Source organism: Pinus tabuliformis, chromosome J (genome assembly GCF_031772625.1).
Source record: "Pinus tabuliformis cultivar Carrire ecotype Pingquan chromosome J, CPIR1, whole genome shotgun sequence".
NCBI lineage: Eukaryota > Viridiplantae > Streptophyta > Pinopsida > Pinales > Pinaceae > Pinus > Pinus tabuliformis.
Window position 1 is genome coordinate 495,625,585 of NC_142295.1, and position 23,600 is coordinate 495,649,184.

Sequence of the window (23,600 nt, forward strand, 5' to 3'; positions counted from 1 at the left end):
CTTTTAAAAGAAAGCTATGATTTACTCGATCAAAGGCATTTGCTAAATCGAGTTTAATCACCATACCTTGTTCTTTTCGAAGAATACTTGAATGGATTGCCTCTTGAATGAGTTTGAAGTTGTCCACAATCTGCCTTCCTTGGACGAAGCCTCCTTGGTTTTCTGGAATTATTCTGGGAAGAATGGGCTTCAGTCTATTTGCAATTACTTTGGTGATTAACTTGTACCCAATGTTGCATAAGGAAATCGGGCAGAATTTGTTGAAGTTGTTGGCGCCTTTTTCCTTGGGTATGAGGGCTAAGAAAGCTGAGTTTGTGCTGCCTCCTATTTTCTGAATGTTTTGAGACTTTTGAACCATTTTGAGGAGGTCCTTTTCAACAATCGGCCAACAAACTTGGAGAAACCTGGCGGAGAAGCCATCTGGCCCCGGGGCCTTGTCCGGATCCATATCAAAGAGGGCCTTTTTAACTTCTTCTTTAGTGATTTTGGCCTCAAATATCCCGTTCATACAAGGAGAGATTGCTGAAGGGATGACGTCTAACAGCTCTGGGTATTGGAACGGATCCTTATCATCACTGTACAAGTTTTGGAAGTGAGAAAAGGTTGCTTTCTTGATGTTTACAAAGTCCTTGTGCGTGTCGTTATCCTCCTTGATCTCAGAAATAGTGTTGAAGCACTTCCTGGCCTAGGCTTGTTTGTGAAAAAAAGCAGTGTTCCTGTCCCCTGCTTTGAGCCAGAGATTTCGAGATTTCAATCTCCAGTATTCTTCTTCAGCTAAGCAGGCCTTATGAAAGCTCTATTGCAGCTGAATTTCTTGTTCTAATGGCTCCTCTGTGATTGTAGCGCTCTCCATGTGAGTTTGATGAGAGGCAAGAGAGGCTTTAATGACTTTCCTTTCTGTAACAGGGTTGGACAGGGATTTGGCCCAACGTTTTAGAACTCCTTTTACCCTTCTCAGCTTTTCCTCCCAGATGAAGAAAGGTGATCCTTTGACAGGCTGACTCCAACAATCCTTGATTGTTTGCATGAAGTTTGGCTCCTTGACCCAGAGGGGACTAAATCGAAAGGGGATAGGACCCAGATCTCGATGGGCTAGGAGCTCTAGCTTTAAGGGCTTATGGTCCGAGACACTGCTGGCAAGAATGTGCATTCTGGGTTCTAAACCTAGTAACAGATATGAGCTTTGAATGAAAAATCTATCTAATCTGGCAGCAATATGACCAGGACCTATTCTTTTGTTAGACCAAGTGAACTTACCGGAAGAAGGCTTGATATCCAGCAAGTCCCAGTCCTGCATAAGATCCTCCGCCCATTCTCTTGCCAGATCTCAGACTGCGCTGCCTCCCCTTTTTTCAGACGAATGAAGAGTGAGGTTGAGGTCTCCAGCAATAATTATATTTTCCAGATTTATCAAGTCTGCTTGGTGCCTTATAGAATCCCAACAATCCTTTTTTTCCCCGATATTGACTGGAGAGTATACATTGAAAAGGCAAAAGATTTCCTTAGTATCCAGGTTCTGCATTTTCAGCAGCAACCAGTGAGTATTGCTCTCCTCAAAGATGACTGCAAATTTGTTGGCGTTCCATAGAGTACCAATCCCTCCCGAGGCACCCCGGGTTGAGATTGCTCTTGCTTCACTTTTAAACCAAATTTTCTTGCTTGCTTGCAGGAAAACTATGTCTTCCAGCTTAGTCTCCTGGACGAGAAGTATGTATGGAGTTTCTGTTCTTATTAAGCTTCTCATGGCTTCTTCCTTAACTTTACTCCCCATACCTCTACAATTCCAGGAGATGACCTTCATTATTTATGTTTCTGGTGGGCTGCCTTGGAGCCTTGGGGCTGATTTTTCAACATCTTGAGCTTTGAGGCTAGCAGTTTTTCTAGAGTTGGTTGGCTGCCTTGTAGCTTGTCTTTGTAAGTTTCCTGCTCTCTTTTTTCCCTGTCTGTTTTACGGCCTCTTGTAGATCTTCTTACCGAAGTTTGGGACTCTCCTATTTCTCCTTCCTCCTCTGACTTGTCTGTTTCCTGCTCTTCTTCCTCAGCTTCTATAGTCATACCTTTTGGATCTTCAGCTCCTTTGAGGGAGGCTGAGGGAGTACATTTGCTTGGAGAAACTGGTTTTTGGGTCTCGATCTCCAGAGTGTCTTCTGTCTGCTGGCTTAGTGGATCAAATTTGTTTTCTTGCACCTTTTTGGGAGGGGGACGTTGGACATTAGCCTGAAGATAACCTTTTCCAGAGGGTCCTCCCAGTTTCTGTCCTTTGTGATTAATTTTTGCTCACTTGACTTGGTTCCAACCCTCTTCGTTCCCTTTCTCTGGCTCTGCGTTGGACGGACAGTTTCTAGCAAAGTGTCCATGAACATGACATTTCCTACATTTGAATGGCAGTTGCTCATAATCCAAGATCTGCACATGAGACCAACTGCCGACTTTGATTTTGATTGCCTCTGGGAGACCCACCTCTAGATCTACCTCTACGCAGATCCTAGCACAGTCGTACTGATCCTTGTTATTTGCCCGATCTATGAATTTCCCGAGAGAGTTGCCTATGTGCTTCAAGGAATCCCAGTTCCAGCAGTGAACTGGCAGATTTAGGAGACGAACCCACACCGGGACAACCTTGGGAACATCGACAGCCGGATCAAAATCTGGAGTCCATTTGTTCAGATAGAGGCCCTGAGGGCCCATGAAATACGACCCATTTTGGAAGATCAGATCTTTGTCTTCTTTGGATGTGAATTCAAAGAGTAAGTACCCTTGCCCAAGAAAGTAAGAGGTAACGCTTTGCTTGATCAGAGGAGCCCAATTCCTATTAACCCATTGCTCTGTAGTTTTCGGAGAGGGCCAAAGTCCCATGAATTGGCCAATGAGACCGCGATCAACCAGAGATAAAGCTACTTGGATGGGGGTCTCTAGAGGCAAAGAGATCTCAGGAATTTCGTCGAGCTTCTTAACGAGTTTTGATGCTTCGCTTCTTTTCTTTTGAGGCAAACCGGCCAGAAGCTACTTGAAAGCATCAAAGGCAGTAGCATAGGGCGGATCCATAGATTGGCCTATCGTCTCCATAGGATCAGGCCTGAGGCCGGCCGCCACAGGGGCAGCCACGCAGCAGAAGCCCAACCCTAGCCTAAAATCCCAATGCCTCAGCGGACGACCGCAGATCGGAGACAGGCCTTCTGCGGGCAAGCCTGCAGGGAACAGGTGTCGCAAAGAGCAGACACGGCCGCAGTCTTCAGAACTCGCGAAGTGCGGATCTCGCTGCAGGGCGGGAGCCGAGTCTCGCAGGTTGCAATACCATCTTTTTGCGTTTTGAACATGCCATGTTAGGAATTATTTAAATATAATTTTTTAATACGTAAAATAATTTTTAAAGATTTATTTGGTAAAAAGATTTGGGAAATAAAAATAATGTGATTTTTAAGTATGATTTATTATAATTAGCGGAAATTTTAAAGCTCAAGAATATTAGTGAATTTTACTAATTTTTAAAATATTAATTATAAAATTAACAATATATTTGTAAAAATATTTATTTTCATACCGATTTAATAAAGTTTTAAATTTTGTGTTTTTTTATAATAAACTATATTTCCTCCTTAAAATTTGGGTAAATTGTTTTTTTTTTTTTTAAGTAGAAATTAACTATTTTTTTTTTTAAATATGAAAAATAATTTTTATAAGAAATTTAGTCCCTAAAATTTTTGCAAGCCCCTCAAGCTTATAGTTACAATAAAAAATCCCAAACCACAATTTATGATTGATTATTCAACATCAAACACAATTATGAGTCAAGAATCAAATCCCTTATAATTAGTTTATGTGTTAGAGTCAAATCCCTTATAATAAGTTTATGTGTTAGATGGTTATTTAAGGAAATGGAGATAGTACCCGAATTAAATACTTCAAACTAAAAAAATAAAGTATTTTAGAATTCACTAAACAAATCAAAACAATTTATTTATTAAGCTTTGCATTAACCACAAACTGTATATGAATGATTAATAGATATTAGAAATAAATCAAAGCAATTCTATTCTTTCAATTCAGGTTTGATTAAAAATTAAATAACAATTTACAAAATTAACATTATAAATCAATTTAATTTATTTTTCAAATATTTTAGCTTTGTTTTTTTTACACTTTTATTGGTTTAGCACATTTATGGCTTATTGTACAATGATGTCGTTGTCCTGGCACAAGTCAATTCATAAATAACAGTATCCAAAGTCTATCGCATAAATAATATTGAAAACATTAAATCTATCAAAAAGTTGTGCAATGTTGTTACATTGCACATCAAGGAAAGCAAATAATGTTGTGAGCAAACTCCCAATTAAACGAAAATAAAAAGTATCTTAAAATGAAAAGTCCATATAGCTCGTTATCCTTTCATGTACATTTCACATATATTACAATAACTACCGAAACCAATATACATATCATAATGTGAAATATTATAGTTTTTCTTATTCTCTATATCTAATTTCAAACTCTCACATGGAAAAAAAATGGTACCCAAAAGTCAACTATAAAACTAGTTTGAACAATTGTATGCAAAAGTAAAAAAAAATAATAATTTGAACATTGATATTTATAATATAATATTGAAAAAAATGGTGAAAGTTGTACCAAGAGTCAAATATAAAACTATTTTGAACAACTGTATGCACAAGTAAAAAAAATAATAATTTGAATGTTGATATTTATAATATAATATCATGCGGTTAGAAATGAAAGACGTAACATAAAGACAATCATGCCTCCAAGGGGAAAGCTTAAAAGCGACTTATAATATTTTGATTTTATTTGTTATAACATTTAAAATAGTTTTGCTTTATAAATCTAGTTCACTATATTGACGTGGCACATTAAATTTCACTGCAAATCACAGTGACACTTACCTACTTTCACTTGTCTAATTTCAATTTTAGGAAAAAAAATATAGTATATAAATTATATATTTAATAATGTATTTTGTATCTTACTATTGAAGATTTCATTGGCCTGTAATTTGAAACAACAGTAATAATATTACTTAAATTGTTTAAGAATATAACAACTACCCTGTGTTATGAGTTAAATGGTAGAGTTTTATTGATTTTTATAATGTTTTGAGTCATCATTAAATAGTTGGACTTGGTTTTAGAGTTCAAATGATATTGACAATGTTTCAGTGATCATTAAATAGGTTTCACATACGAACGAGGAGTTATTTATCTATATACTAAATGGTAGAGTTTTATTGTTTTTTACAATGTTTTGAGTCATCATTAAATAAGTTTTATATGGAAATGATACCTTCACGTAGTCGGACTTGGTTTTAGAGTTCAGATGATATTGACAATGTTTCAGTGATCATTACATAGGTTCCACATAGGAATGAGGAGTTATTTATCTATATACTAAATGGTAGAGTTTTATTGATTTTTACAATGTTTTGAGTCATCATTAAATAAGTTTCACATGGAAATGATACCTTCACGGAGTCAGACTTGGTTTTAGAGCTCAGATGATATTGACAATGTTTCAGTGATCATTAAATAGGTTCCACATAGGAATGAGGAGTTATTTATCTATATACTAAATGGTAGAGTTTTATTGATTTTTACAATGTTTTGAGTCGTCATTAAATAAGTTTCACATGGAAATGATACCTTCACGGAGTCGGACTTGGTTTTAGAGTTCAGATGATATTGACAATGTTTCAGTGATCATTAAATAGGTTCCACATAGGAATGAGGAGTTATTTATCTATATACTAAATGGTAGAGTTTTATTGATTTTTACAATGTTTTGAGTCATCATTAAATAAGTTTCACATGGAAATGATACATTCATGGAGTCGGACTTGGTTTTAGAGTTTAGATGTATTGACAATGTTTCAGTGATCATTAAATAGGTTCCACATAAGAATGAGGAGTTATTTATCTATATATTAAATGGTAGAGTTTTATTGATTTTTACAATGTTTTGAGTCATCATTAAATAAGTTTCACATGGAAATGATACCTTCACGGAGTTGGACTTGGTTTTAGAGTTCCAATGATATTGACAATGTTTCAGTCATCATTAAATAGGTTCCACGTAGAAATGAGAAGTTATTTATCTATACATTTAAGTGGAAACTTCCAAAGCACTAACGTTGTATTGTTGTTGTCGGTATTGGTAGCACTGATGGTACTGCAACCTCACTTATTGGGGGTGCAAACATGATTGTATAATAAGAGTAAATCCCAGAAAACCAATCAGAATAAAAAGAAACATAGAATTAAAATATTGTAAAAAATAAAATAAAATTGTTTGTAATGTGGACTTTGCAAATCTTAGTTTAATTTTTATTCAACTATGAAATAATTCGTGGGTCAACGCATTTTTTATTGCATTATACCCTGCTGCAGCATACGGCTTTCATGGTATGACTTTGCTGGCTTTATAAACATCACCCAATTTCATGGTATGACTTTGCTTGGTCATACGGCTTTGTTCAACGCATAGCATACGATCCATTAATTGAAATATAATTTGCATATGTGCATAGGCTGCACATAAGCCATCGATTCACTTGTAATTTCTTGTAGAGTATAATAAATCATAATATATTTTTTTCGGTATTTTTTTTATAAATAATTAGGGGTAACTTTGAATATCCAATACCACTTTATTTCTCAGAATTTTTATTTTGTCTTTTGTAAAAAAAAAACCTTTTTCAGATTTTACCTTAAAAGACTTCCACAACAATGTTTTAACTCAACAGTTTGATGGCAACCCCTCACAGCACCAATTGCTGAAATTTCAATCCAAAACAGGTAGCGAGCGGTTAAAAATAATGTGGTTTTCTGTAGGGTAAATCTGCATACCAAAATGAGGGAAGTTATGTATGGTGGCAGCTACTTGACTGACCTTATAAAACCTCGCGATATGTTCAGTGACTTTCGCTAGGGTAATTTGTGCTTTCTAGTTTCTCTATTTCTTCGCTTCTAGAACAAGGAACTCTATCAACAAAGAATTTCTATGGGTCCAAACTTGAAAACCCTACCCTATTCTGGGATTCAAAATATAACGCTGATTAGACCAAAAATATAAAACCCATCATATGGCTTGTAATAGCTACACAAAAAATATAAAACCCATCATATGGCTTGTAATAGCTACACAAATGTTTTTTTGTTTTTTTTTTGTTTTTTGTTTTTGTTTTTTCCTGCTGCTGACCTAGCCGCCGCTGCCCTTGCAAATCCATCCCTCGGCAACCTCCTGCTGAGGCCAACCAGACCATGTAGCCCTCTAAGGAGGGAGATCCTCACTCTTCCACGCAGCCAAGGAATGAAGAAAACGTAGAAGCCTTCGCATCTCTGATCGCAGAGAATGGAGCTCCAAGGAACAAGCCATCAGTTAATAAATTTGTAAAGAAACTTGAAAGTATCCCAGAGATTTCTCTCCCTCCAGCACTTCCAAGAAGAGCAGCCATCTCTCTGGCAGAACGCAAACTTGTTGGACAGTTCACAGGGCTATGGCCTTCACCCAAATCAGTGCAAAAATGGGTGGAAAGAAACTGGAATGCAACCACACAGGGGAAGATAGCAATACGATTTTGTGGAAGGGGATACTACACCTTTCTCTTTGAAACAAAGGAGGACAGAGATCTGATATTTAGAAACAGACCTTACTTCATGGACTCTAGAGGTTTATACCTGAACAGGTGGATGCCAGACTTTGATCCGGAGATGGATGTCCCAAACGCAGTGCTTGTGTGGGTCAGGCTCCTGCATCTTCCTCTTCACTATTGGGGAGACGAATCTGTAAAGGCTATAGGAAATGCAATGGGCAAATATATTGACAGATGTGAGCCAAAAGACAACATGCACGCGTGCGCAAGAATATGTGTGGAAGTAGATCTCGGAAAAGGCCTCCCAGAGGCAATAAAGATCAAGGTTGACCAGTGGACACACATTCAACAGTTGGACTACGAGCAAATACCATTTAAATGCAAGGTATGTCACGAGTATGGTCATTTTGCAAATAGGTGTCTTAAAAAAATAGAGCATGAAAATGTAGAAGAGCAAGAACCTACATGGGAACAAGTGAAAAGGAAAAAACCTACCAATAAGTAGACAGCATCAAATATGTATCAGTCCCAAGAAGCAAATGAAACAACCTCTCAGCCTCCAGTGAAGGTTACTCCTCCTGATCACACAACTCCGAATCCTTTTGAGCCATTAGAAGACTCCTTTGATCCACCCTCTCCCAAATCCCCTCCCTCAAACCCTACCTCTTTAGCTCTCATATCCACCCCCAACCCTATATCCTCCCCACCTCCTCCCTCAGTGGACCGCATTCTAACTAGAAACAAAGCCAAAGAAATCCCCCAAGCCTGGGATCAACAAAAAAAAGTGGGAAGGAAATCCAATAAAGAAATCAAAGATGAGGCAGCAACTAAAGAAATGGCCCTAGGAACGCAACAGTCAATGGATTCATTCTTTGGGAAACAAACAAGTCATGAAAAAACTCAGCAAAGAGGAAAGGGAGGACCATACCAACACAACAATAAATAATGATAGTGGTCTCTTGGAATTGTCGCGGCCTTGGTACCTCCTTTAAAGTCAATGTAGCTAGAAACATTTTAACCAAGGAATAACCAGACATATATATGATCCAAGAGACCAAACTAAACAAGCAAGAAAATCAAAAAATGATTCAAAAACTAAAAAATTATGAAGAAGTAGCGTTAGAAGCCATAGGAGCATCAGGAGGAATCAACACCATTTGGGATAAAAGAAAATGGGAATTAATGACCCAAAAAATCAGCAGACACTGGATTCGAACAGAGTTGAGGAATCTCAATACAAAATAACAGTATAGCATTATAAATGTGTATTCTCCAAATCACTATAGAGAGAAAGAACAATGTTGGAAATCAGTTAAAGAAGAAATAGCAGAGAGACAAAGTGGGCACTTAATCCTGGGAGGAGACTTAAATCTGATAAGGAATACAGAAGAAAAATTTGGCGAAATCTTCCACAATGATCCATCAAGAGAAGCTCTTGAAGGAATAATAGAAGAACACAAATTAATAGACATTCTGCCAAGCAATGGAAAATACACTTGGAACAACAAAAGAATTGGAAAAAACAACATAAAATAAAGGTTGGACAAAATTCTTATTCATGAAAGCATAGCAGCTACTTACACTTCTAAAAAGTAAAATTGTTCACAACTCAGCTTCAGATCACAAGTCGGTGGTGCTAACCTTAGGAAAGTTGGGAAATCACAGACCCCTTCCCTTCAAATATAATTCAATTTGGGACAGCAAGGAATATTTTGACAAACAAATAAAGGACAACAGGAAACAAAGTGTCACGGGATCTCCCCAATATGTTTGGGAAACTAAGCTAAAGAACCTAAGGATGCACTTAAAAAATTGGGCAAGAGAAAATGATCTCCGAGACAAAGCTAGGAAAATCGAATTACAAAAAAAAATGGATAATCTTTGCAAGAAAAAAGAGAACAAGGAAGAAAGTAAGCAAGATCATATACAAGAAAAGGAAATATATCTGGAAATATATAAGCAAAATAGGCAAGAAGAAGAGGAAAGCAGACTGAAATTAAGATGCCTCTGGCTAAAATCCGAAGACAAAAATACAACCTTCTTTCATAATACAATGAAAATAAGGAGGTCAAAAAATCAGATTGAACATATTCAAGTAAATGGTCAAGAAATAAAAGGAGTTGAAGCAGTAAAAAACGCAGCCCATAAACACTTTAAAGAACTCCTCTCAACAAGTGACCAGCAGGCAGCTAATGAAGAAATTTTGCAGCATATAAAAAAAAATAAGCGACCAGCAAAATAGGGAATTAAACAAAGAAATTATTGAGGAAGAAGTCAGAGAAGCTGTGTGGAATCTCCACCCTGACAAGGCACCAGGTCCAGATGGATTTATAATGGCCTTTTATAGACAACATTGGGAAATTATCAAAAAAGACCTAATGAGAATGCTCAAAAATGCTTTCCAAAAAAAAAAGATTGGAGGAAATACAAAATCCTCCTTCCTAGCCCTCATTCCCAAAGAACCCAATCCTACAACTTTTAACAAATATAGGCCAATCTCCCTTTGCAACTCGTCTTATAAGATACTTACCAAAATCCTAGCAAACAGAATGAAAAAATTACTTCCGGAAATAATTTCAGAAAACCGAGGATTTGTCCCCAAGAGGCAAATCACAGACAATGTGATAATTTTATAGGAGGCTATCCACAACAGTATCCAAAGAAAGGAGAGAGGAATGATTGTTAAGTTAGATATGGCTAATGCTTTTGATAGAATTAACCATAACTTTCTTGCAGCAGCTCTCAAAAGGTTTGGCTTTTCAACAAATTTCATAGAGATTATCCAGGCATGTATATCAAATCCTTGGATAGCTCCTTTAGTTAATGGTCGGCCTAGTAAATTTTTCCAAAGCACACAAGGGCTGAGGCAAGGTTATCCGCTTTCTTCATTCTTGTACATCATCACGGCTGAATCGCTGAGTGCTATGCTGAAAAATTAGAGAAAAGAGAAAAAAATAACAGGGATCCAAATATCGAGAGGAGTCAAAGATATAAACCACTCTCTCTTCCCAAACGATACCCTTCTCATAGGCAGGGCATCCTGCATCATAACAAAACGATTCAAAAAAGTCTTGGATGAATTTCTCCTAGCCTCAGGAGGAATTTTAAACAACTCCAAATGCAGAATTTATTACTGGAATACCCCAACAAAAACAATGCAACGTATCTCACAAATACTGGAAATACCTCAACAAAGAAATTGGAGCCACTTCACTTATCTTTGGCTGCCCTTAGCAAAGGAAGTGGTAAAATCAGAAGTCTGGAACAGCCAAGTGGAGAGAATGAGGGAAAAAATTTAGAATTGGTGAGTGATGTGGTTCAACCTAGCAGGAAGAGTGACATTGATTAAAGCACTTCTCTCACCCTTGCTTATATATCAGTATGCAATCAATATGGCTCCGGCAAGCGCCCACAAGCAAATGGAAATGATAATTAGAGGCTTCCTCTAGCAAGGAGGAAAACAAGATAATAAAAAAATCAGCCTTGTTAAATGGGAGCAAGTTACTCTTCCCTGTGAAGAAGGAGGTATAGCAATATGCCTGCCAAGACTAATGAACACTGCTCTAGGGACAAAAATTATCTGGAGAATGATAAATGGGAACGGTCATTGGTGGGAAAAAGTACTAACAATGAAATACTTAAATTGTCATAGAACAAAGCTGCTCACTGATACTATTCCAGACAGGCCATGCACCCAAATCTGGAAATTGGTTAAAAGGATAATTCCTCTTATTAGAGATCAAATATCCAAAAATCCAGGGAATGGAAAAACAATTTCTATCTGGGAGGATAGAATAATGGGGAAAACCCCCTTAAATCAACAACAAAATTTAAGGGGACTTCAGAGATGGATGGAAGAGCAAAGTTTTAACACTCTTTATTCTATTTTGGATTGGGATCAGAATAACTGGGTAAGATGGAAAAAGTTGGCTACACCACCAAGACTAAAAAGTCAATGGGAAATTTTAAAAGTCCATCTGGCAGGGGCCGCGCCCATCAACATAGAAGAGCAAGATGACTTTGTTTGGGACCCAAATGGAGGGGATTACACAGTGAAATCAGGGTACAACCTCCTCCAAAAACTTCACAATCAAAATGACTGGAGTCTTTGGAAGGCAGCTTGGAATTTAGAGAGTCTGCCCAAAATTAAATTCTTCACCTGGACCCTTCTCAAAGGTAAAATTCTTACCTCTGAAAATTAAAAAAAAAAAAGGAATACAAGGGCCCTCAAAATGTGTCATGTGTCAAAAGGAGGAAGAAACAATCCAACACCTCTTCATTAACTGTATGGTGGCGAGAGAGTGTTGGAAACAGGCAACAAGTCCTTTGGAAATAAACATAAATCCAACAATTCAGTTGACAACTCTTCATAAAAACTGGGATAAAATCTACCCATATACAAAGAAAAAAGGTAACAATAAATAGGATATGGAAATGTCTCCCTTCAATCCTATGTTGGCAAATTTGGTTAGCCCGAAACAAATGCATTTTCAAAGAACAAAAGCCAAATCTAGGCAAGATCCTAGCAAAAACTTGGAGCCAAGTTGCAGAGATAAGTACAAATGGAATCTCAAAAATGGACCAGAACAATTTACAACAAGAAGAGAAAGACTAGTACAGTAAAGCAATGTTAGAAAACAAAGCAAAAGCAACAACTATAGCAAAAAATAAAGAATTCCACACAAACAAGAATTGGAAATTAAGATTGGAGGACAAAGAATTTGCAAAATGGATAAAAGAACAGAAGAGACACATTCTCTTTTTTTACGGAGCTGCAAAAAATAACCCAAGTAAAGCAGGGGCAGGAGGAGTTATACTAGATCCAAATGGACAAAAAATAATAACCTATGAATGGAGCCTTGGAGAAATGACAAACAACAGGGCTAAAGCATACAGCCTTCTCCTAGGCACAAGGCTTTTAAACAAAAATGCAATCAAGGACCCTATAATAGGGGACTCGACTATCATAATAGCCGCATTGGATGCCAAAAGGGACTTCAAAAGCATAGCCATCAACAAAATCTATCAAAGGATCAGAACAAGTTTTGAAAGTCTGGGAAAAATAACCATAAAGCATGTCCTAAGAAACCAAAATAAGGATGTTGATAGCCATGCCAACAAAGCAATTGACAGACCAGTTGGGGTTGTCAAAGAGAATAATGAAGTTTATGAAGAAAGTATACCATGACCCCCTCACCCAGTATGAGGATCGAGAAATAAGATATAGATCCGAAGAACATCACAAGAAATTTAACAAGGAAAAATAAATAAAAAAAAAAATCAAAACACCAACTCAAGATGGAGATAGCATGAGGAAAATAGAGGATATATGTCAGCAGAGGTTCTCAACTGTATTCAACCTTGCTTAGAGCACACGACACTCATAGTCCCAAAAAGCTACACTATATGATGAAACAAGATTTCAATTGTCCTCCTCTCCTGGGCGAAGACGGCATTAGTCATGTCATCCACGAACGCCTGGACCGTAACAGTAATGCAAGTAACAGTCAGGTCTCTACGTTCACCTGCGCAAGCTCCCAGGCGACCCGAGACAGTATGGCTTTCAACAGCAGCAAGTCTCTCCTCAACAAAGACCATTACATTAGGAACAAAACCCACAAAACAGTGAAGAATTTCCGCAAAGATAGAGTGAGGAGACAGATGAAGAATCATCGCACAAGAACCGTTGGATCCGGAGATCAACGGATGAGGAATGACATCAGTAGTTTCGGGAGAGGAACTCGATGGTGGCAGATCAAGGGTCATCGGGTGCTAACTTGCTCGAGACTTAGTCAAAGAGAAAAGGCGGGATTAAGTAGGAATGGTTTTTCGGGAGGTGATTAAGCGGTAAGTGGTTTCAGGAGGGAACCCCCCGATTCCACTCACCGTTGGACACGTAGCAAGTAGGTGGGGTGAGAATACCGCTTTATCAGGCGGGTATTCTCCGTGTGATTTGCCCACCCGAAACCCCCGTTAGCCGTTGGATCTATCGCATGTGGATCGACGGTTGTGGAGTGACGTGCAGGTTGAAGGATCAGCGTTCGGTGGTGTCCGTCAGATCTGTCGGAGGAAATCTACAGTGGAGATTGAGCCTAATAAAGGTAAGTTTCGAAAATCGCGCCATGGCTTTGGAAAAGCGGAAATTGGGTTCCCGTGTGTTTGTGTTTATGTCCGCCTTTTCCAAAGTTAAGTGCGGGTTTATGGTTAAGTCTGTTTTTATCAAAGTTAAGTGCGGGTTTGGTTACTTCGCGAGGCTTAAGGTTTCAAGTCAAATTTTGGTAAGTTATCCCATAGTTTTTGAAGTTTATAAGAAACAGGGTTGTTAAAGTAGATGTGGGGACTGCGCTCCCTTTTGCGCACTACTTTGATCCAGCCCTCCTCTGATTGTACAAGGAACTAGCTTCCTTTCCCCTTTTCTTTTTTTGCAATATATAAAAAGTAACCGACTGTGTTTAAAAAAGTAATAATAAATAAATAAATAAAATAGCTACACAAACATTTGATAAGAATGAAGCTTGGGTTCGAATCACCATGGGGTATTATTTTAACTGCACCTTTATTTTTATAAAAAGGTGAATATATTAACATAAATAAATAAATAAAACAATTCACATTTTTTTGTTCTCCCACCGCATTTTTTTTTTTTTGAAATATCTAAAATGATGTTGTGGTTTTTAATGGATGTAAAGACTCTAATATCTTAGAGGATTTGGCAATAGCACCAAAGATTATCTTCGACCGATTGAACCCTTCTACCAAAGCCATTGCAGTGAAGCTTCGAAAAACCCCCAATATTATCCCATTATAATCCCTCGAATGATTTTGAATATGCAACCCTCTGTGAATGCGATGAGGAATCAAACCATAGACCTCCTCGTGCTATGCGATACTGAATGAAAACCCTAAGTAAGTTCTTGGAACTATTGTTGTGTGTTCCATATAACTACATATTTGGACTTTGCCACTCGCATGCCTCTCATAGTTTTTTCTTTTTTCTTTTTCTTTTTCTTTTATAGATCTTTCACTATATAAATATAAATTTAAAATATTACATAAATTCATAAAGTTAAATTTAATTAACTATTCATGTCATAAATCTGAGTTTAAATATAAATGAATTATTTTATTTAATAATAGTGAAGGATTTTATTTATTTATTTTTTAATGAGAAAAGTGAAATGAATTTTATTAAATATTTTTTTGTAAGATAAAACAATATATTAGGCTATTTTTATATCTAATTAATTAACATTTTAGACATTTTTTAAGAAGATTAAGAATTCAATTTACACACAGATTTTTAACTAAAACTCAATATGCGTGTCAGGACTTATAGGTCTCTAGGGTTGTAACTCGCTCTGATACCATATGTAACAACCCCAAAATTAAAACATGCAACTAATTAGATCAATTATGTGATTTACAATCAAAAGATCTCTATTCAACTAATTAACATTGAATTTTTGAGAAATAGGAGCAAAGGAAACTTACTTGTAGCAATGATATTCTTTACATGTAATTACGGAGTTCAACGCTATTTGAATCTTGCTAACCGCAACTTAGGGGACGACTCTCCACCCAACCGTAGGCTCAGTTGCACATAATCTTTCTACAACTCGCCACCCCTAAGCCCTCAATCAACGTACTACTGTCACTGAATCCTTTGTCTCGCAACACTTTTCTCCCAAGAGAATGGATGATGGAATGATCTCTCATCTTCCTCATCGTCTATTAAATAGACGAAACTCTTAATTTATTTATTTCTTATTTAATTCATTTTTACTTTTTGATAACTTTACTTATTTTTACTATTTTTATAGTTCTTTTTGTAACTCTTTCTTATTTTATTTTACTTTTTTGTTAACTTTACTTACTATTTTATATATTTATTTAGAACATTTTACTATTTTATTTATTTGTTATTATTACATTTATTCATTATTTATTATCTATTTACTATTATTATCTTTTCTTTATTGTTTATTATTATTTGCTTGTATTTTAATATTATATTATATTATTTCTATTATTATTATTAGGGGACATTACACTAACCCCACTAATGATCTCATCTCATCCACATTTCTAGGAGTTTCCCATTCCATGATAACTCTCACATTTTTTGGGTCCACTGCCATGTCTTCCTTGGAAACAACATGTCCCAAGTAATGTACCTCTGTCTGAAAGAAATTGCACTTACTAAGTATGGCATACAAGTGATGCTCTCTTAGCAATCTCAATATTGTTGCTAATTGTTCGGCATGTTGTTCCTCATTCTTATAATATATCAATATATCATCAATGAACACAATCACAAACTTGTCCCGATAAGGAAGCAACACATTATTCATCAAACACATGAAAGTAGTTGGAGCATCATTCAAACCGAAAGGTACTACAACAAACTCATAATGCCCACTTGGTCCAGAAAGTAGTCTTTTAAATGTCCTCTTCTTTGATGCATACCTGATGATATCCGGATCTCAAGTCAATCTTCGATAACATTGTTGCTCCCTTCAACTGGCCAAAAAATCATCGATCCTCGGCAATAGATACATGTTCTTGATCGTCACCTTGTTCAACTGCTTGTAATCGATGCACAACCTGAGAGTACGATCCTTCTTCTTCACAAACAACATTGGTGCGCCCCAAGGCGATACACATGGCATTATGTATGCCTTGTCAAGCATTTCCTTTAACTGCAACTTCAATTCCAGTAACTCTGGTGTGCTCGTCCTGTAAGGTGCCTTTGATGTTGGTGCTACCCTTGATAGTAACTCAATAGAAAATTGCGCTTCCCTGTGAGGCGACAACTTTGAAATCTCTACTGGAAACACATCCTAGAACTACTGCAAAACCAAATACCTATTTAATACATCCACATCCTTACCTTTATCACTTGAAACATGCACTGCAAATAATGCACACTCTTTCTTGCGACTATACTTTGCCTGCATAGTTGTAACCATTCTAACCGATGTTGCCTTATTCTTACCATGCAAGATTCTATGTTCTCCATTTTCATTCAAGCACTTAATAGCCTTCTCATAACAATCCGGCTTAGTCCTGTGAAGATACAACCAATTCATACCCATAACCATAATGCATGATTCCAATGGAAGTACATTCAGATGTGCTGATGTAGGCATACCATTCAACTCAAATGCACAAGCTTTTACCCAACGATGAACTCTCTTCTTAGTACCTATAGCCAACTGCACCAACCAACACTTTGCATGCACTTCTTTTCTCAAACCACACTTATCCACCAGGTTAGGATTAACATAACTATAATTAGATCTAGGGCCAATCAAAATAGAAACAACTTGATCACAAAGCTTATCGTCCATCCCGATAATAAATACCTAGTGATATTCATGTTTGTTATCCAATGCTGCATCGACCTAAGGAATGCTTTGCCCAACATCCCCAATTGTCTACGCCTCGTGAGCACTATATATCTTATGCCTACCACCCTGATACGACAGAAAAATCCTTCTTGAGATGCTCCTTGCCACATATCCAACACTACAATTGTCTCCTACCATCACCTCTATTATGCTGCTCTCCAGGCTACGACCCATGTCCCTTCTCAACTGCATTAAACTTCTTGTAAGGAACAACATTCTCTTTCTCACCTGCATCTTGAGGTCTTGTTCGCTTCAATGGCCATTTACCTTTAGTCTTGTCTTTCCCTTTCCAACCCTGCTAAGGTTTTGTCTTACTCTTTGATTTCTCATAACAGTGTTTCAACTTCCCAATGACTTCTTTCAGTGACCAAGGCTCATCATACTCAATCCTATACTTGAATGCTAATGGTAATCCACTGAAAAATCTCTGAACTTTGTTTTTATCGTCCTAAATATACGGCACATATCTTAACAACTCCAGGAACTTAGTTGTGTACTCCTCATCTTCCATCGATCCCATCTTCAACTCATAAAACTCCTTAGCTTTACTGTCATAGTACACCTCCGATAAGTACTTATTTCGAAAAATCCTTTTGAAATCATGCCAACTCAACTCCTGTGTTCTAATGTCTCTTTCTCGCTTCACATCTTCCCACCAGATGTTTGCTTTCCCTTTGAGGCTAAAAATAGCTATCATGGACTTCATGTTCTCAGTGTAATCATGCAACTCAAAGAACTTCTTCATCCCAAGTGTTAGCGCTTGAAATTTCACCTCAGGCTGAGAAAGGCAAACTCCAAGGCAACATCAAACCACTTAGCCTCGTAGCTAGCCCTACGGGGCAGGAGAGGGCTCTCTCCGGTATATCTCGGTAAAGATCTTCAATGGGCGAGATAACCAATAAGGAAACACTGATTTTAGGCTAGTAAACTGATAAAAAGGTTTGAATTGGAAGTTTTAAGATTTTGGTGGAAAGTTGGGGAAAGGCAATTTTGGGTGCGGGGATTGGACACAGTTTTTGCAGGGGGTTCTTTGGGGCAAGGTAGGAGACAGTATTGATGCCTTTGATAGAGGTGGATGGATGAGAATGATCGGTGAGGAGTTAAGGAGAGCAAACAATAACCTTGAATTCCCCTTAAACAGTTGAAAACATTGATATTAAGCAAACTTAAAAGCAGAGCATGACAGTCATGAATTCTACTTTAACACTTCATTTGCCTAATTTGCAGAAGGAAAAGTAAGGAAATGATTCACATAACACACTTACAAGTACAAAGAGAAACACACCATCAATACATGTGACCACAAGAATCCCAAAAAGGACTGCAAAACCCTGGTCTTCCTTTGCCAAAAATTGCAGAGATACAATGAGTAATACAATAGAGCTTATCCCTCAAGAGTCCAACCCTTCCAACCTCTGAAAGTGACTAAGAAAATACATAATATAGGCAAAATAACACCTTTCCTTGCCTCTAGGGGTCGAGCTCATCCTTCTAAGAGCTGTTTCAACCAATTCTAAACTAAGCACTAAAATCTAGGCTGTCAAAACAACTTGCCTCTATAAGCTAGGAAACCAATTCATTCATTAAATGTTTGCTATTTCATGAATGAATCTTCTAGAAGAGATAAATAAGTGTCAAAATATCATAAAATTACATCATTTACAACAAGGAGGATGAAAATCAACTCCAAAAAATCAAATCCAGTCAAAACTGCGTTTTGCTGAGCTGTAGGTTGAATTCCTGTGCAAACTGCCTGATGGGTCGCGTGCAATTCCTGGATGGGTAGCGCGCAATTCCTGGATGGGTCGCGCGCCTTTGGAGGCACTTTTGAGGCACTTCCAGGTGTCCAAATGAGGCAAAAGTGGGCTTGTTGGAAAGGTCTGGATGTCTACTTTCCAACTCAAGTGGAATTTCTAAATTTGGTTGTCATTTGCCCCTCCAAAATTGCAATCTCCCAAGACTGCTTCCTGTGTGTCAAAAATGTGGTAGAAAGTCATTTTTTGCTTGTTTTTTGACTTTCTGGAGGCCCAAAACTTGGTGAAATTTCTTGGTAATGGCTGAGAAAGTGTAAATTTCCATGACAAATCCAGAAATGCTGAGTTTTTCCAAAATGGAGTTGCCAAACGAAAGGGTCGCGCGCCATTGGTGAAGAAAACCTGTTTTTTGCCAGAAAAATCACAAATGACCCAAAATGCTCAAATTTTTTTGAAATTTGTGTTGAAGTTGAGTTATTTAGTATCATGCTCCTTCAAAGAAGCCTCAGCCAAGATATGGAGGGGGTCGGGCCTTTTCCTTCGTTTTTGTGCTTTGCTCAACCTCCTTGGATTTGGCGATTGTATTTTTGACATTTCTATAAAACCATGACACTTGTGAAAAAAGTGAAGGAGGTTTTTCTTCTTTGGCATGTTATGGACAAAAACCTCTCTCAGTTTCCCAAAATTCATTTTTGATTGCTCTGAAACGGCTTTTGAGTGAGACTGATCCCGATGTGTGAAGCAAGGAATTTCGTGGAAATGAAGCGAAATGAAGGGGATAGGGGGCTTCTAAATTCTTGAGGAAATTTTTGGAAGTAGGGAGGGATGTTAGGAAGCAGGAGAAAGTGGAATCTCAGAGATTGAGTGAGGGGAAGGGGTCCAAAAGGGCAAAACACAGGCCCAACCTAGAAAATAGCCAAGTTGTAGCTAGAAACTAGGGTTTGTGCAAAAATGAGGAATTTGGCAGATCTAAGGGATGGGAAGTGTTTAATAAGGTACATGAAGGATAGGGGAAGGTGTATGAACATCTGGATACAATTTTTGCTAATGATTTGGCCGTCCAAGAGAGATTAGCTTTCAAAACCCTAGGAGAGGAAAATGACCTTACCTAGGCGCAACTGAAGCATGGACAAGGTGTAAAATGACTCATTAGACACTGAGATGATAATGAAAACCCTATGAATGATGATAAACTCAGCTGAATGGTGACACGGACCAACATTTGGACAACTTTAGAAGGAGTGAAAGCAAACCCTAGACCTAATGCCTAGTGACCAAATTTTGCTTGAAGACTCACTGAAATGAAAAAATTTGACCTTGACACTTTAAAATCACTTTGTAAGAGCATATTTGATCACTGGAGGAAGGCTAGAAAGACTGACACTAACATTGGCTCCAATGGGGATGGTAGCTCCTTGGAGGTGCCAAGAACCGCAGACCTCTGGGAGAGCAGACCAGTGCTTTCAACCATTGGGCAATGGAGTCATTATTTGACAAACAATACAAGACTTTGACTCATTTATTGACTGAAACCTGACTCAAGCCGACACAATTATGAAACCTACATGACTGAAAACTGACTCACAAATGACTCATGACTGACTTAACTAAAACAAAAACTTACAAAGCTTATTGAAGGGCAGCAGTCCATCAAGATTTGAAATCATGATGACAACCACCTGTGTTTCTTACAAGACAATATACATCAAACTATATCAAAATGCCAATGCAACCAATCAAGTAGATGCCTTCTTGATTGATTCTCCTGATTAGATCTTCTGGTCAACAATACAAACCTATCATTGGGCATCCAAAAACATAGTTGACCATGATCTCCTTCATCGCTGAACACAACAATAATCACTTTCACTGCTGACTGTAACAAATCTGCCATTGGATCCTGGAAAACATGAAGACTTGACATTGCCACCTCCTGCTGAAAGAACAAGGTATCCTTTGTTTCAAAAGCTGATCTGCCTTCATCATGTGCTTCAGAAAGAGTGTGTTCCTGGTCCTCAAAAAATTCTGAACAAGTAGATGAGCAGATCTCCTCTTGAAAAAACATTTCAAAACATGAGACATATGAGGAAGAATCGGAAATGGAATCCTGAATGGTCTGATCTTTTGCAGTTTGAATATATGGTAGGTCATCTTCATATGATAAGAAAGCCAGATTCTCATTGCATTCATCAATCATGAGAAAAGAAATTTCAGATGTTTCGTGAAACCCAACACTAACATTTCTATCAGCTATCATAGATTCATCCAAAGAAACCTTTTCACTTACTTGAACGAAAATCTTGTCTTGTTTTTCATAGAGGCAATGAACTACCTCCTCATGAAGATCTAGTGCTGGTGAGATGAGAGCATTTAGGTCTACTACTCCATTTTCTTCATTTGAGGCAGCCGCGAGAATACAACTCTCTTTTATGAGATCCGGAACAACATGTTTTGCCTCATCACAATTTATCTCCCGATCTGATTTATCATCATCACTTTCTGAGATTGGAACATTACTTTCCTGCGTTACCTGCATGTTGTCTTCTTCTATGGGCAGATCTGAAATAGAACCCTCTCTTTCATCATTTTCAGCCATATGGCCATCTTCAAGCTGCTGATCTTGATTCTGCTGCAAAATTTCCTGATCATCTTGATGGGTATCCACTAGGTTCTCTTCATGTTGCTGAAATGGATTCTCATACAGAGCCTCCATAATCTCAACGTCCATAAAATTATCATCTTCATAATATTTCTCCAGGCTTTTAATAAAACTACAAGCATGCTTGCAACAGTCTTGAACCAAATTTAATGATAGATAAGAGTCCTTATATCTTTCAATGAACATAGCATGAAAATCCTTTAAACAGTAAATACAAGCAGGCGACAAACTTTCATACCATGATTGGGCTTCACCTTCCAGAGTGGCCAGGAATACCTTCATCAAGCAATCTTCAGGAAAATCCACCTTCAACTTGCGAATATGCATATGAAATCTAACTAGATGTAGAGCAGCATCCTTCTTACCATCATCATTAAATATAGGCAGATTCCTTGACCAATCTACCTTTGGAATTTTATTTGGAAAACCAGGGATGTGATCTCAGCTCAGGGGAGCGTATCTTCTTGCAATCCGATCCATCTTGAAAAGCTCAAAGCTACTGATCTCTCTGCAGTGAAGTCACCATGAAGCATTGATCTCTGGAGTTTTCAGTGAAGGAGTCGCCAGTGAATGATTTCAGCCTTGTCAGTGTCTGATCGTTGTCCACTATCAACAATCAGATCTGAACTTGATACATGTACTGGGGTAAAATGCAAATGAAGTGGTCGTATTCACAAGCTCACGGAGATTGACTGAAGCAGCGTTTATCTACTTCCGCTTATGCAAAGCAAAAGCGTTTCGAAGGCTACCTGGCATAACTTCAGGCTCCGTCTAAGACTTATGAAACCAACACATCAATCAACAAGCAATTTGTTCTCCCCAGTATGGTCGCCAATATGTTAGCGCTTGAAATTTCACCTCAGGCTGAGAAAGGCAAACTCCAAGGCAACATCAAACCACTTAGCCTCGTAGCTAGCCCTACGGGGCAGGAGAGGGCTCTCTCCGGTATATCTCGGTAAAGATATTCAATGGGCGAGATAACCAATAAGGAAACACTGATTTTAGGCTAGTAAACTGATAAAAAGGTTTGAATTGGAAGTTTTAAGATTTTGGTGGAAAGTTGGGGAAAGGCAATTTTGGGTGCGGGGATTGGACACAGTTTTTGCAGGGGGTTCTTTGGGGCAAGGTAGGAGACAATATTGATGCCTTTGATAGAGGTGGATGGATGAGAATGACCGGTGAGGAGTTAAGGAGAGCAAGCAATAACCTTGAATTCCCCTTAAACAGTTGAAAACATTGATATTAAGCAAACTTAAAAGCAGAGCATGACAGTCATGAATTCTACTTTAACACTTCATTTGCCTAATTTGCAGAAGGAAAAGTAAGGAAATGATTCACATAACACACTTACAAGTACAAAGAGAAACACACCATCAATACATGTGACCACAAGAATCCCAAAAAGGACTGCAAAACCCTGGTCTTCCTTTGCCAAAAATTGCAGAGATACAATGAGTAATACAATAGAGCTTATCCCTCAAGAGTCCAACCCTTCCAACCTCTAAAAATGACTAAGAAAATACATAATATAGGCAAGCTAACACCTTTCCTTGCCTCTAGGGGTCGATCTCATCCTTCTAGGAGCTGTTTCAACCAATTCTAAACTGAGCACTAAAATCTAGGCAGTCAAAACAACTTGCCTCTATAAGCTAGGAAACCAATTCATTCATTAAATGTTTGCTATTTCATGAATGAATCTTCTAGAAGAGATAAATAAGTGTCAAAATATCATAAAATTACATCATTTACAACAAGGAGGATGAAAATCAACTCCAAAAAATCAAATCCAGTCAAAACTGCGTTTTGCTGAGCTGTAGGTTGAATTCCTGTGCAAACTGTCTGATGGGTCGCGCACAATTCCTGGATGGGTTGCGTGCCTTTGGAGGCACTTTTGAGGCACTTACAGGTGTCCAAATGAGGCAAAAGTGGGCTTGTTGGAAAGGTCTGGATGTCTACTTTCCAACCCAAGTGGAATTTCTAAATTTGGTTGTCATTTGCCCCTCTAAAATTGCAATCTCCCAAGACTGCTTCCTTTGTGTCAAAAATGTGGCAGAAAGTCATTTTTTGCTTGTTTTTTGACTTTCTGGAGGCCCAAAATTTGGTGAAATTTCTTGGTAATGGCTGAGAAAGTGTAACTTTCCATGAAAAATCCAGAAATGCTAAGTTTTTCCAAA

At 37.8% G+C, this 23,600-nt stretch overlaps 1 protein-coding gene across 1 annotated transcript; it reads right to left on the reverse strand.

The window, feature by feature from the left end:
- Window positions 1–2,277: 2,277 nt before the first annotated feature.
- Window positions 2,278–2,688, reverse strand: LOC149227958 (uncharacterized). The gene has a single exon (XM_089380635.1). It carries the CDS (start codon window positions 2,686–2,688, stop codon window positions 2,278–2,280), a length of 411 nt encoding a protein of 136 aa, XP_089236761.1.
- Window positions 2,689–23,600: the final 20,912 nt, after the last annotated feature.